Genomic DNA, 16,329 nt, shown 5'->3' on the forward strand with positions numbered 1-16,329 from the left:
TGCGTGTGTGCGTGGTGCGTGCGTGTGTGCATGCGTGTGTGCGTGGTGCGTGCGTGGTGCGTGCGTGTGTACGTGCGTGTGTGCGTGGTGCGTGCGTGTGTGCATGTGTGTGTGATATATCATCAAAAAATTATCTTGATCGGACACGAATCTTGAGGCAAAATCAAGCCGACTACTTAAAAATTTAAATACGGGATCACTTGAACTCCGATTTCAGTGAACTTACAGTTAAACTGAGTGTCTCGAAAATAAAAAGTCAACGACACCAAATTCGACTCAATTCGAGCTCAAATGAGTCTAAATCAAGGACCCAAAGCGCTGTTAGAATGTTAAAACAACAATTTGATTTACCAAACGGTTTCCAAACATGACGTGCATATAGTCGAATCGAGCGGCTTGATGAGTTGAATCCAACGTGCCCAATATCGCCAAATTCCAACATCATTAAGATATCCGATTTTTTTACGAATGGTACAGGATCAAGGGATTCAATATTGGGCGTCTATCGAACCACTCCACATTTGCCCCTGATCTCTCACCTATTTACGTGCCATGTCAATCCAAAAATCTATAAATAGACCCCCCATTTCTCTTGAAAGGGGGCCCAAACAAGAAGAAGAAGAGGATGACGGGAGGGAAAAAACTCCTTATCGACAACCATCAGAGTTCTATCCAACACCCAAGTGATGCCGGAGTTCTACCTGACGCCCTAGTGATGCCGGAATTCTACCTGACATCGAAATTTTGCCTAACATTCAAGTGACGTTGAAACTAAGCCCGATTTCCAAGTGACGCCGGAATTCTAAGTGACTCTGAATTCAACTCGATTACAACAACTTGTGTGTAACTGGAGTTCAATCCGGAAGTAAATCATTGTAATATGATTGTCCTAAATTCTAAGGACGAGACAGACTCTTGTATCTCAAGCAAATACTAGTATAACTTTTTCAACTGGGCGTGACCCTGTAGTTTTTGCCCTTTCCAGGATTTTCCATGTAAAAATTTGGGTGTCTTTATTTCTCTCCTCTTTGTGTGTTAAATATCCGTACAACGCTGAGACGGAAATTTTCTAACTATATCGCTACGTATATTCTAGTCCACAACAATCTTGTAAAATAGAAGTTATTAAATTTTATATAATTTTTTAATAGAAGTAAATATTTTTATTTAAGCCTATTATTAATGCAAGCATTGTGAATGAATATATATATGTGATTGAGTAAAAGTTGGTCATTATTACTGTTAAAAAATGTGATATTAATATGTGTGAAAAATAAGTAAAATGCTTGTTTCATTAATGTTGACTGGAGACTGATTGGCTTGTATAGGATGGTAGACAAATTGGCTTCCTTTTAAATATGTGGTTTAGTGTTATCCTCAACTGATTCACCCAATGAAATCCTCAAAATTTTTTGGAATGTGTATTTTTAGCTTATCTATTTGAGCATTTTTTTTTAGTTTTTAGTTTATATATTTTAAGTATTTTTAGTTTAGTATTTGATATAGTTGAATTAGGGTTGACTACCATATCAAACACACATTGCATTAAATAATATATTTTAAATCTATATTAGCAAGTGCAAATTTTTTTATGAATAATACCATAATTTCACTAAATTTTATTAAAAAAACTTAGAAAAAGAGAGAAGGATAAATAGAAGCCTTGGGATTTTACTTGATTTTATTAGAAATTACATGATGTTATGATTCAAGTTAACTAGTATGTCAAACGTAGATTTAGTCATAGAGATAGTTGAAGTAGTATTTGACTGTAGAATAAGTTGCCCAATGTCACGAGTGTCTCTTTTTTTACAATTTTGTATATGACGTCTTAAATTGCCAGTACCATACTTGCTATCACACTGATATATTGCCCCACATCTTCTATATTTACATCTCTGCTTGCCATCATTAGGAAGGGGCAACATCTCATAATAACCCAAACCGTTGAACACATTCTTCGTCTTTTCTTAATGGATGACGGGTCATCTCCTTCTTTTTCAATAACATTACAGAAATCATCATCATCTTTTTCATTGTCAACTGAAATAGGAGCATTTCCTACTTCAACATTCTCAATGAATGGAGTACTTTCTACCACTTTGTTAGAATCATCCATCTATTGAACAACAACATTATAGAAACAACTATTCAATCACAAAGACACAAACTAATATTGTAATACATTATACATGGCTCCATCATCCAACAACAACAATGTATAAAAAATTATGACAAATGTAAAATAACAAGTTAACAAATAACAACATTAACATTTTAATGTTTAATCTAAAAGGCTAAAAGCCCAAGGGCCAAGGCTACAGCCTACAGGAGTAAACGACCACATGTTTTCTTCAGTCCACACAGCCACACACCCCAGGACCACAGCATTACAGCAGCACAGCAATTAGCAAAGTAGCAAACGTGAAACGGTAACAGCTAAAAGCCTACGATCAAATAAAATTCAGTCCACACTCCATAGGACCACAGGTCCACAGCCATAACCACAAGTCAACAAGAAATAACTTATACTCTTAAACAAAGCAAAAAGCCTAAAATCAATTATATAACGACGACGACGATGAACACACTGCGAATAACAGACGAAGAAGGGTGAAAGGGATTTCGGTTAAACACTTTAACTCAAATATTGTTAAATGTTAATAATGTAATCAAATAATTCAAACATAAATAAAATATTGAAAATTCGTACAGATTACAGAATAAAAGGAAATAAGTGATAATCAAATATAGGGTTTACTAATCACGAAACCTTCACGACATCACCTAGGGTTTCTACTTGAGAAACCCTAAACTCATAATAAACAAAAAAAAAAATCTTGTCATTTTCCAAGTAATAATCATATCTAAACATTATAACCAAATGATCAAAAGAAAATTCCTGTTCTCGATAAATAACGACATGGGGACTGGGGAGAGAAGAGAACGACTGAACGAGACTTCAAGGGGAGAAGGAGACTTAAAATCAGAATTCATCACATGTGATTCTTGCAAAATTGATCTAACAATAACTGCTAAAGCACGGGGAACGGGAGAAGGAAGATGAAAGATGGAAAACTAGGGTACGCCGCACGCAGAACCAAATGGCAGAAATGTAGAAGTTGAAGTAACTCGAAGTCAAGTAATTATTTAAGCATTGAGTCCTTGACACCGCAAACTCGAGCCGTCCGAGCGAATGTAGCGACGAACTCGACCGACGAGTAAAATAAATTCGGGTTGAAATCGGGACAACCTCGTGTTTTCGGGTTGACCCGAAATAAAAAATGGGTCATTTTCTTAGACCTGAACACAACCTGTTTTCTACCCGGGTCAACCCGAACATAGATTTTTCTGTCTTTTTCGGGTCGTGTTTCGGGTCGTGTCGAATATTGACATGTGTGTGTGTGTGCGCGCGCGAGAAACTTAAAAAATTAAATTCAGGATTACCTAAACTCCAATTTCAATGAACTTAAAGTCAAACTGAGTGTCTCAGAAATACAAACTCAACGACACCAAATTCGACTCAATCCGAGCCCAAATGAGTCCAAATTAAGGACCTCAAGCGTTGTTGGAATGTTCAAACCACAATTTGAGTTACCAAACAGTTTCCAAACATGACGTGCTTATAGTCGAATTGAGCGGCTTGACGAGTCAAATCCAACATGACCAATATCTCCAAATTCCAACATCATTAAGATATCCAATTTTTTTACGAATGGTTCACGATCAAGGGATTCAATATCGGTCGTCTATCGAACCACTCCACATTTGCCCCTGATCTATCACCTATTTACGTGCCATGTCAATCCAAAAATCTATAAATATACCCCTCATTTCTCTTGAAAGGGGACCCAAACAAGAAGAAGAAGAGAAGGATAGGGGGGAAGAAACTCCTCCTCGACCACCATCGGAGTTCTGCACAACACCTAAGTGACGCCGGAGTTCTACCTGACGCCACAGTGACGTCGGAATTTTGCCTAACATTCAAGTGACGCTAAAACTACGTCCAATTTCCAAGGGATGCCAGAATTCTAAGTGACTATGAATTCAACTCGGTTACAACAACTTGTGTGTAACTGGAGTTCAATCCGGAAGCAAATCATTGTATATCAAGCAAATACTAGTATAACTTTTTCAACTGGGCGTGACCCTGTAGTTTTTTCCCTTTCCAGGATTTTCCACGTAAAAATTCGGCTGTCTTTATTTCTCTCCTCTTTGTGTGCTAGATATCCGTACAACACTGAGACAAAAATTTTCTAACTCTATCGCTGCGTATATTCTAGTCTACAACAATCTTGTAAAATAGAAGTTATTAAATTTTATATAATTTTTTAATAGAAGTAAATATTTTTATTTAAGCCAATTATTAATGCAAGCATTGTGAAAGAATATATATATATGTGATTGAGTAAAAGTTGGTCATTATTACTGTTAAAAAATGTGATATTAATATGTGAGAAAAATAAGTAAAATGCTTGTTTCGTTGATGTTGACTTGAGACTGATTGGCTTGCATAGGATGATAGACAAATTGGCTTCCTTTTAAATATGTGGTTTAGTGTTTTCCTCAACTGATTCACCCAACAAAATCCTCAAAAAATTTTGGAATGTGTATTTTTAGCTTATCTATTTGAGCATTTTTTTTGTTTTTTGTTTATATATTTTAAGTATTTTTAGTTTAGTATTTGATATAGTTGAATTAGGGTTGACTACCATATCGAACACACATTGCATTAAATAATATATTTTAAATCTATATTCGCAAGTGCAAATTTTTTAATGAATAATACCATAATTTCACTAACATTTATTAAAAAAACTTAGAAAAAGAGATAAGTATAAATAGAAGCCTTGGGATTTTACCTGATTTTATTAGAAAATACAAGATGTTATGATTCAAGTTAACTAGTATGTTTTTGGCTCATCATGTGACCTCTTATCCATTGGTTTGTGTTGAGATTTGCTGCTACACAAGAGGCTACATTTGAGTGATATATAAGAATACAATTAGAAGAAATGTTTAATTGTGATTGCTACAAAAAATGAAATATTCAAATTAACTTTTAGTTATATAATTATAAGAATAGCTATTGATGTGATCTTATTAAAGAACAAAATCCTTAACAATGATGCTTTTTTTTTCTCATGAAGTCTAGGTCAACATCATGGTGAGCTGGTGAGTAGCTTCGTATACTTGGTGACTTTGATATTGGCCTAATTCATAATTTAAAGTGAGATTTCATTTGAGATAATTTTCTTACTACTTTTTAAAGCAGATTTTTAGTTCAAAAATTTCTACTTTAAGAAATTTATTACTAAAAATCTGCTTTAGAAAGCAATAAGAAAGCCGTCCAAAAAGAAGCCTAATATTGGGGCCAAATAGAACTCTTTTGTGATTCGACTATATACTGTAGAAATGGGTAAAAAAATAGCTAAGTTTAAATGATGAATAATGTACTGAGGCCTTGACAATTTGAACTGGGAACATCGCTAACAAGTTCATCGTGTCTTCTAGCGCTTCAACTTCGAGCTAGTCTAACTTCAACTTTGAGATGAGCTAATTCAATTGCTTGGTAACTTGGTTGAGCTTAGTTCATAGTAGCACATAGACTCTTTTAATCCAGCACATCCAACATTGAGTGTACAAATTGAGGCACAAATCATTGAGGTCTAGAGAAGAGACAAATTATTGAGGAAGAGACAAATCATAGAGGCACAATGACTGATCATTTGATTGAGTCATAGAGACAATTGGTTTAGATGAATTTGAATTCATTCATCTTTGATTCTCTCCCTCTTATAGATAACACTCGAGCAGATTTCTCTAAAGATTGAGATGAAGGCCCCCGAAATTGAAAATAAATCAATTAAATTTTTTGACACAAATTACTTTATATATATATATATATATATATATATAATTATGACATTTTATCCCTCTATTTCAAGAATAATTATTAGGTCTGGACACCTGACGTAGCTCTACATCCGGACGCCAATAACATGTCGTCACGTGCTCTTACTCTTTACCGCGGGCCCGACGACCCGACCCAGAGCGGAACCCGGTATTGCTATGTTCGGGTATTGCTACGTATTGCTTGGTATTGCTAGGTATTGCTTGACAATAACGAGAATACCGCTCTGTCAAGACCAATACCTAGCAATACCAAGCAATACCGAACAATACCTAGCAAAACCGGGGTATTGCTAGTTTTGCTAGTTATTACTCGGTATTAGTCTTGACAGATTGGTATTTCTAGTTATTGCCGGCCAATACCGAGCAATACATAGTAATATCTCGGTCTGCACAAATCAGTCAATACATAGCAATATCGGGTCCGGGTCGTCGGACCGCGCGGTAAAGAATAAGAGCACGTGGCGACATGTTTTTGGCGTCCGGATGTAGAGCTACGTCAGGTGTTCGGACCTAATAATTATTCCTATTTCAAACTAAACTAGAATCAGATTCAAAATAATCACTGCTAGACCAAATGAAGCAACCAATTAGAAAAAAAAAAAAAAGTTTCTTCAAATAATAACATCAGAAACAACCGAGTTGGGACTAAACCCACTCAACGACAAACTCTCGGTTCTTATTTTTTTATTATCCCATTTGGTTTTTTTTTCCTCACCTCATCTCTCCAAACATAAACCGGACAAGATGAACCGAGTCAGGGAAATCGAGTTACACCGACTTCAACCCTAGATAGAAATGCTAGTCGGAATTCCCTTACCCGTAACTCCGGCTTCCGAAAACGGTTTAAGCAACTCGTAGGGCACGATCCCGGCCCCGCACCGGTTCTTTAACCCCGCATCCAGGTTCCTCCCATCTATAATACCCTCAATCTCCTTGAGCCGGCCACTAAACCGCTCAAAAGCGGCCTGAACCGCAGGTTCGGCCGCATAAGCCGCTTCCGGTCCAACCCCGAGGTACTCCTCGTCAGGCGAGTGGCTCGACAGAATGTCGAGCACCGCCATGATGACTGACGCCTGCATCTGAGATGGAAAACACTTGAGCAGCTCGTTCTCCGGCCGGCTCATAAACTGAGTCATCCGGTCGGCCGGTTCGCCTTCTTCGATCGGAAGGTTGACTCGGGCGGTAGTGGGCTGGTTGGGGAAGTAACCGGCGTAGTGGTATTGGCCGAAATTGACGGCGGCGTGGTGGCCGGTGACGGTCCAGATGATGGTGGTGAGGATACCGATGAGGGAGTCGGTGGAGTTCAGGACCGGCCACCATGGCTCGTCTTTCTTGTCGCCGTGGCCCACGTTGCGGATTTCAGCCCACCAGGCTTGCAGCTCGGGGTCCTCGATTACTTGGGCCGAGCTCTCGTAGTACTGGTTCACGTAGTCGGTGACCCATTGCTTGATGGTTGACCAGATGAGGAGCCCGTCGGCGGCGTAAGGGTAGTCTTTGATGGTTAGACGAAGGCCGTGCTCCGCCGTCGGATCTTCCACTGCCATTCCCCTGCAACTCAAATTTGGAATCAGTTTTTCACATGGTTACAATGTGTAAATACACTATATTGAAATCTACTCACGATGTGTAAATTTACCTTCTGATAAGGTCGGCAGGAAGAGCTTCCATGTCGAACCGCCACAGCTGGCCGTAAGCCACCGAGCTGAGCTCCACCGAATACTTCCCCGGCGAGAATCCCCCTTCAATGATCCCTCCGGCATTAATAAGAGACTCCCTCGCCAGGGCATTGATCTCCATGGTGTACCGGAAGTGCGGAAACAACAGCCGGTAGATCGGGTGCATCGCACTGAGCTGTCTGTTGGCGGCGATGATGTACGGCTCAGCACAGCAGTGGGTGCGCAACCAGTGGCTGACGAGCTGGTGGTAGCCTGAATCATGTGCCCCGACGTGGGCCTTAGCCAGTCGCCATAACCACGTTCCGGTGGCATCCCAAGAGTTGGCAAAGACCCGACTCCAGTGGGGCTTCGTCGGGGACTTGGGGCGGGTCAGCTCAATGGCAATGGGGCGCAAAGTGTCGTCCGGGTTGAGGAAGAAGATGGTGCGGGAGCCATATAGTGTTGTATTCTCGAGTGTTCGCACTTTGTTCACGTAAGGGAGGTAGAGGTCGTGAAAGTCTAGTATGAAAAGCTTCTTCTCCTTCAACGCCTGCGTGCATGATTAAGTAAATTTATATAGAACTTTCACATAATTACCAGTAAAGTGGAACTTATCTGAATGGTTTATATTACCTGCTCAACGGTCATGTAACCTCTAATTTCTCGTTCAATGATCTCCTTTGTTATTCCTGATTTCGCAGGACCATAGATCTTTGGATCAAGTTTGCTAACAATGGGAAATTCCTGTAGATAAAAAAGTTTCAGAATTGAGAGGTTTTTGTATACTAATTAACATGGAAATCATATCTGTTTATATGCGCAAATAATATTTCTGTTTTCATGTATGATTAGTACAGGAAACAACATTGGCCTCAAAGAGGTTGATCAGCTAGCTCTAATTGTGAGCATAACATGCAAGGTAATTTGTGTGTAAGAAAATGTATTTCTAACATACTGTGAGCAGCTGGATACTGAGAGGATTGATGCCTGCTAATGTCTGCCTGGAGAATTCTTCATCTCTAAACCAGGAGAACTTGTCCCCTACAAATTTCATGAGAAAAAGAAGAGCAAACTGATTAACAATCTCAATAATTAAATATTAAAATTTATATATTGGAGTAGGCTGAAAAAAAAAATAGGACAATACCTATCTAAGTTTTGATTTAGATGAGTTTAACATTTTGTAAATATGATTGTGAAGCTTTTGTGAATATTATAAATATATTCTTTTAAAAAATATCAAAAGTTGTCACGCATTAGTAATTCTAATTATAAAAGTAGTTTTTCATAATATTTTTTTTTTAAAAATAGTAGCTGAACAAAATTATAGTTGTGATTTGAAAAACAAAATAGTAAAAAAAAAAACCCTCAATAAGATTAATTATTATGTGCAGACGTTAAACGCCGTCCATAGATCAACCAGAATGCTTCACGTCACTCGTTGCTTGATACCGTGGCTCGGTACTGCTGACGTGACAAATTTTAGTTGGTCTCCGGACTATGTTTTGCGTTTGATCTCCGCACAGAATAATTTCTCATCACATAAACCTTTAAACAGAGAAAAATAACAACCAGTATATTATATTAATATCTTTTTAATATATGTACCAAATATATATTATAGAAATTTATAATAATTAGTATTATAACATATTCTCTCAAACATATTATATTTGTACTCAAAATCAATCAAACAAAGATGTTAGAATTTTGAATATGTTCTCTATCAACAAAACCTATAATTACATTCACACTTGGTTTGGGACAACTTTCTTCCAGCTTCTTAAAATAGTTTTTTAGTACAAAATTTAAAATTTTTATGATTAAAAGTTGCTTTAAGAAGCATTAAAAAAGCATCAATAAAAGAGAAAACATAAATTCGAACAAACGGTAAGAAAAAGGTAGTAATTAGCTAACCGAGATAAATATGTATATCGCTGAAATTATAAAAGCACAGTGCAGCTTACTTTCCATCATCTCCGGAATCTCAAAGCGCAGAAGAAAATCATCAGCTTCAGAGACAGCCTTAATAAGCCTGGGGATGACTGTGCTGAATGCGCCACCAGCATTACCACCTTGGTCGCCGAGATTAAGCCCCTCGTCAAAGAGGGAATCTATAGCTGTGAAGTAAGGAAAGCTTCTGTTCTTGTCCACTAAGGCCGAGTTAATGGAAGGCACAACAGCGTGCATCACTGATCTAAGCGTCTTCGCTGAGAACTGCGCCTGCTTTATCTCGGAGAATGCCTCATCTCTCGGTATGTAGAAGTTCCCTGCCCTCTTCTCCACTTTCGGATCTAATTTGAGTGCCAATATGCAATAAATGATCAATTCACTGAGCATCAAACACTATCAAAATCTTAATTAGACTAATTTTATCAGAAAATTCTGTTTTTTTTTTCTTTGAGAATGAGATTAATTATTTTAGTAGTTTGTGTCATTAATCATATAGTATTACTCAATAAAATTAAAAAATTAGATAAAGATAATTTAAATATTAGATATTCATGGTATTTTTTAATTAAATTGTTGTATTTATTTTAAAATCTTTTTTTCTCTTAGAAGAATAAATATTTTAACTATTTTGCTTACCTTCAATAAATGCAATTGCTCAAATTTTTAGAAATTTTTTTCTTTTTCTATTTCATGTATAAATTATGTATTTTATAATCTTATTTTGCCCACCCTAAAAAAAAGAGCATGTTCTGCTCTGTATATTTAGAGATAATATACAAAGCTTTAAATCAATGATATATGCCATAAAAATTATCACATTATGATAAGACATGTATAATATCAAAATATTTGGATATAAGTTTTTTTTTCTTTCATGTATTATGTACTATTCCCTTATTCAATAATCTTTCAAATAATACAGTCAAATTTAAATGATAAATTCAATTAAATTATTAGATAAATAATTTATAGTTATGAATGTATAAAATTTATTTGTATTTATTATTTAAATGTAGTTATATTATAAAATGTTTTAGTTGTATAGAGAAAAAACACATAATATATAATAAAAGTAGTAAAATTAACGTAGTCCAAATAAAAAAATTAGAAAAAAAGTCTAAAAAAATATTTTATTTTATTTTTTCTCAAATTTTTTTTTTCAAAATGATTTACTTATTTTATTACAGACTTAAATATGCAATTCATTTTTATCTTTTGATTAAGAGTTTTGATTATCAATTAATTTTTTTTATTTTTATTCTTATATGCATCTAATATATGTGAGTTCGTCTTAATTGTCTTAAATATATATAAAAAAAAACTGACCTACTGACGTACGTACCAGTTTTTGTTTTAGGGCGACCAGTTCTGCAACGTCTAGGGTAAGGTAACTGTTTATTGCCACCAAGAACTGGCCTGGCGTTATCAGGATGGATATCAGGATCACCGAGGTCATTGTACACATCGTAGTCGTAGATTCGTTCGAAGGGCTTGCGCTCTCCAGTGCCGCTGCCTCGAAGGGCTTTCAGCTCTTTGTCTCTGTAGCTTTTGAGTCCAGCTGGTGTATCCGAGGGGAGGTAGGACTGCAAATGTTGTAAATATGTAAATGGATGAAAGTGTAAATATTCATGTCAACAACATTATGGCTAATAATTGAAAAGGTTGAATAAAAGAACCAACAAATCTTATCACATTTTATGAAACAAAATCAAATCAAGCAATCATGCAATGATATGTAAGGAAATAAATGAAATCATTAATTGTAAAAAATCGTATAAGTGATCCATAAAAATATTAAATTATATAATAGATGTTATTTTATTTTTAAATATTTTGACATTCCAGATATTTTATAATTTTTTATAAAATATTTTGAGTAAATAAACTAAAATTTAATATTTAGTTATTTTAAGTTTTTAACATAAGTCAGCATCAAATAATTAGGATTATATTTTATAAGAGTAGGTGCATCACAATTATATGAGATGATAGTGGTCGACTTTAAAAAAATAAAAAAAAAAGAACATAAGTTTCAAATTATTACTGTAATTCATGAATAATATAATAATAATTTTCAAGGGCGTGAAACCCGTGATAGCTAAGTCCCTATAAATTGAGATAATCTACTGCTTGCAGTACCAATAAAAACTTGCCACATAGCAGAAGGTTGATATATAGGATTTTTTATTTTTTTAACATAAAATAATAATATTAGAAGAATCTAGTAATTTTATATATAACATTAAAGAACGCTATGCAGCTTATTTTAGCTGATGTGTGTTTATAGGGACAGGTCGATCATACGAAGGATTTTTCTGCTATGTGCTTGTTGTAGTAAATGTTGAACGTTATTCGGAGATCAATCAGAATGAGTCATGTCGTTATCATGGCTCGGTACTATTAGGCACCGTTCGGTATTACTGCCGTGACTCATCAAGCATGTGAAGGCCGCACGTAGATCTGCAGATATTATTAAATAAAAGAACGTGTTCCTGGCAGAAGCTCTCCCTTATAATTGAGAAGGACCAGATGCTAACAACTATAGCTTAGGACAAGAACAACTATAGCGTAGGACAGGAGTGGGAACTTATCATATATATATCTACATGAAGTAGGTCTTTGATATGCAATTAATAAGATTTAATGGGAGGGATTTGTATATCTAGAATTATAAAATTATAAAAAGGGTGTAAAAAAAAATCAATTTTGATTAGAAAATTTTGGATTCAAATGGACCCGTTTAACAAATGAGTTAGTTTGATCTGAGTTTGAAATTCTATCTCGTTAATTAAATATGTTAGGTTCAGTTTGACCTGATTTTGATTTAAAAATGACTTGCTTATTTTTTTTTAATTATTTGTTTGTTTATGTAATTTTCTTTTTTTTTTATCAATTTATCTAAAACGCAAACCATTAGCTTATTTTGACACCCTTAATTATAAAATTATTAATAAAGAATATATTATCATGAACATTATAAGACTTTGAAGAGAAAAATATATGCAAAAATAAAGAATTAATTGCAATTATCACCTTGCTTGTGAAGAAAATTCTCTTGTCATGATTGTCAAATTTGGAGTGCACCCATGATTGACAATCTATTGTAAAGGAAGAAGCCTCATCGTCATCCGTCGTAAGGACAATATCTTTGAGGCGTATCTCCTTATGATGCTCATTTGTCACAAGGATCGCTCCAATCCCACCAAAATCTTGAGGAATCGTGAACTCGCCTTCATACTTGGCTTCCGTTGCATTATGGCCTATTTTATGAGCATATACTCCTACTGGCTTCTTCTCCGATCCAGTCTCTAAGAAAACATGTATACAACATAGTTGAATAAGCTAAAGTTTATTGTGAATGCCAATTAGTATAATTTAGGCTTTGTTTATGACATTTTTCTTATTAATTTTTAAAAAAGTTCTTTAATATAAAAGTTCTTTGAATTAAAAAATTGCTTTAAAAAGTAATTAAAAAGTTCTTTGAATGACAATTAGCTAAATTTAAATTTAAACACTTAAATAAAAAAAATATATGATATATAGTTAGACTTTTATTACATGTTTTAAAGATGTTATTACTTATTATTATTATTGTTATTATTATATTTTGAGATCCCCTCCAACACACGCTCTTCAAAATATCACAACAACGCTAGTGGGTGGGGCCACAAGTCCCATCTATTGGAACTTTTATTTTATCCAGTGAACGTACGCTCTTCTACGTTCGGTTTAGGCAAAAAAAAAAACGTCTGTACCGAGTACCGAGTACCGAGTTGTACCGAGTTTTTTGAAAAAACTCGGTACAGGCGCTTTTTTGCCTAAACCGAACGTAGAGGAGCGTACGTTTACTGGATGTAATAAAAGTTCCATCTATTGAGAACTCATCGAACGCACACCGGCCATGAATCAATAAAATAATTTTTTTATATGAAATAGCATATATACAATTAAAGAGTACGATACAATAACGCTTTACAATTTCACTCTAAAAAATTAAAAAATATATATATTTAAATTATTATTATTATTATAGAGTCATCTTTTTTTATTTCACATGTGAGTGCAAAAGAAAAATGATAAATTTAAATATGATTTGTTCAATTTTCCCAAAAATAAAATAAAATAAAAGATTTGTTCTCATTAATTAGTTTGATAGAGATAAATTGATGAGTCAACATGATCTTTTAAACTACTGGATTCCGATCTTTAGCATTTATAATGATGATGGCAAGTATATTTTTCTTAGTATTTTTTAGTAAAAAATATTAATTTAAAAAATTTTTAACTAAATTTTTTAACTAAAAAAATATTTAAAGATCTTACTGCTTTCTAAAACGTCTTTTAAGTAAAAAGATTTATATTATAAAACTATTATAGAAAGCAAAAAAAAAAAAAAAATCACATAATAAATATTCAAGATGATTGAAAATTTTGGGATTGATTTCATCAAAATCAACATAATTGACTCAGTTGTCTTCACTACCTCCTAACACCCACTGCCATAACTCGTTGCCCCAGTTGCTCGCGTTGCAGTTTTCATTGTCGCTATCAACGCTCTCCATCGTTATTGATCACTGATCAATATCATGATTGTGATGTATATTATATTTATTTTACTTTAAATAAAATAATATATGTAGTTATTTTACACTGAGCTAAATAAATTTTAAATATTTTAAATATATTATATTTCTTTTATAATTAAGTAGCCCTAAATGGATATAAAAACTAGTAACTTTTTGGAAGTGGTTGTATGATAAATTTTGGAATGTGGATATGTTGGTACCATCATTGGACGGAGGATATAAAAGGAAAGCTATCAAATATTTATAGATAAGCATTTATTACACTGACATAAATGATCACCCTTTTCAACATAATGAGTATTTCAAAAAATTAGGCGAAAGTACTCTTATCATCATTTAGTTCTAATTGCTTTTAAAATCTCGAGACTTAATTTAAGATTTATGCAATAAAATAGTTAATTGCTGAAAATAAATTTTAAATTTTAAAATTCTTACTCACTGAATTTTGATTTGAATATTTTGATCTAATTTTTCTTATTGCTCTTTGTATAATCAGATTTTAACATGTTTGGACAATATGATACCCAATATTAGGTAAGATTTAGACCAATATAAATGACTCAAGAAAGGTCGGGTCAAGTTTGAGCCATTTATTTAATTTTTCTTAAGAAATTCTTCATAAAAATTATAATTTTAAATTCTAATTTTTATTTTTATTTTTGTTTTCAAATCAGATAAGCATGCCCCTTTCTAATCGGCTTGGTTAAAACTAGCCCAATATTGACTTGAATGTTTTTTGTCATGTCAGCTTTGATTTATACTTTGTTTGGGATGATTTTCTTAAGGCTTCTTAAATCGACTTTTTAGTATAAAAATTAAAATTTTTGCATTAGAAATCAACTTTAAGAAGCAGTAAAAAAGCCACCCCAAACGAAGCCTTAGATTTTGTTTGAGACAGTTTTCTTACTGCTTCTTAAGAATCAGTAAAAAAGCTGTCTCAAACTAAGCCTTATATTTTGTTTGAGACATTTTTCTTACTAATTTCTAAAGCAATTTTTTTGTACAAAATTTTTTTATTTAAATAATTTTATACTAGAAAGCTGTTAATAAAAAAAAATTATATCATGATATTTTTATACAAATTATATCAAGATGATTAAAAAAATTATTTGTTTCGCTATAATATTATTGCTATAAATATACATAAAATTTTATATTATATTAATATTAAAGCTAATCTAATCATTTTTAAGCTCATCCAGTTCTTTATTTATTTGTTAATTAATCACTTGTAATATATTCTCATCAATAACTTACTCGGATCAATCTCCTTGCTCAGAAGTTCAAGGTAGAGGCTCCTGCCCATCAGATCTGCAAAGTCATCAAGCCCACGGGTCATGCCAACATGCGAAAAAATCCCCCCAATTGTTAAATTGACAGTCACCACTGCCTTCAGCTTTGTAGGGATCTTAGCCTTCGTGAGCAGAGAAACCTGAGCCTCGTCGGCCGCCTCAGACGAACATCGGATTCCGCCGCTTCTTCTCTGAGCTTTTTTGCCGCCGGCAGAGGTTGCAGGAGCTAAGAAGGAGAGGGATTTCGCCATTGGAGCTGATAATGGTTGCCATTGCCAGCTGTTTAGGCAAAGGGAGGAGAAAGAGGAAGAGAGGCTTCTTGTATGAAGTGTAGGGTTCAGCATAATTTAGCCTCTTAGTTAAGAAGGGAGGAAGTGTGGAGAGCAGAGGAGGATGGAAGGTGAAGTATGAAAGAGCTCTACTTATAGAGGAGAGAGAGAGGGTGAAGTTGAGAAATATCATTTTTCAACACTATTTAAAAATTATAATATGTTTTTCTTTTTTACCGCACCGGGCTTAGGTGAGTTGGTGTGCGAGGTTGATTGGGAACCCTCCATCCCAATTAAGTTCGAATCCTCCCTCATACGGCACGACTTCTTCGGGGGAGAAAATAACTGTGGGTCCTGTACCTGTGGGGTTGGTTGCTGGTAGACTTGCCGAGGGATTAGTTACGCCGCCAAGCGCCTCTTTCGAGAGGTGGCAGCGGGTAGATACCCATAGTTATCCCTCATATGGCACGACTTCTTCGGGGGAGAAAATAACTGTGGGTCCTGTACCTGTGGGGTTGGTTGCTGGTAGACTTGCTGAGGGATTAGTTACGCCGTCAAGCACCTCTTTCGAGAGGTGGCAGCTGGTAGATACCCCCGTTCCAAAAAAAAAAAAAAAATGATTTTGTTTTTTTTGGATATTTACTCATTAACATTTAGA

The 16,329-nt window shown here is 34.7% G+C and overlaps 1 protein-coding gene across 1 annotated transcript; it reads right to left on the reverse strand.

The window, feature by feature from the left end:
• Positions 1-6,501: 6,501 nt before the first annotated feature.
• Positions 6,502-15,802, reverse strand: LOC110095381 (linoleate 13S-lipoxygenase 2-1, chloroplastic). The gene is made up of 8 exons (XM_020820904.2): positions 15,368-15,802; positions 12,558-12,832; positions 10,867-11,107; positions 9,539-9,865; positions 8,527-8,612; positions 8,205-8,315; positions 7,553-8,121; positions 6,502-7,464 (listed from the first exon to the last, which is right to left on the reverse strand). Exons 1-8 carry the CDS (start codon positions 15,744-15,746, stop codon positions 6,702-6,704), a joined length of 2,751 nt encoding a protein of 916 aa, XP_020676563.1. The 5' UTR covers positions 15,747-15,802; the 3' UTR covers positions 6,502-6,701.
• Positions 15,803-16,329: the final 527 nt, after the last annotated feature.

This window comes from Dendrobium catenatum, unplaced genomic scaffold (genome assembly GCF_001605985.2).
Source record: "Dendrobium catenatum unplaced genomic scaffold, ASM160598v2 fragScaff_scaffold_103, whole genome shotgun sequence".
Classification (NCBI taxonomy): domain Eukaryota; kingdom Viridiplantae; phylum Streptophyta; class Magnoliopsida; order Asparagales; family Orchidaceae; genus Dendrobium; species Dendrobium catenatum.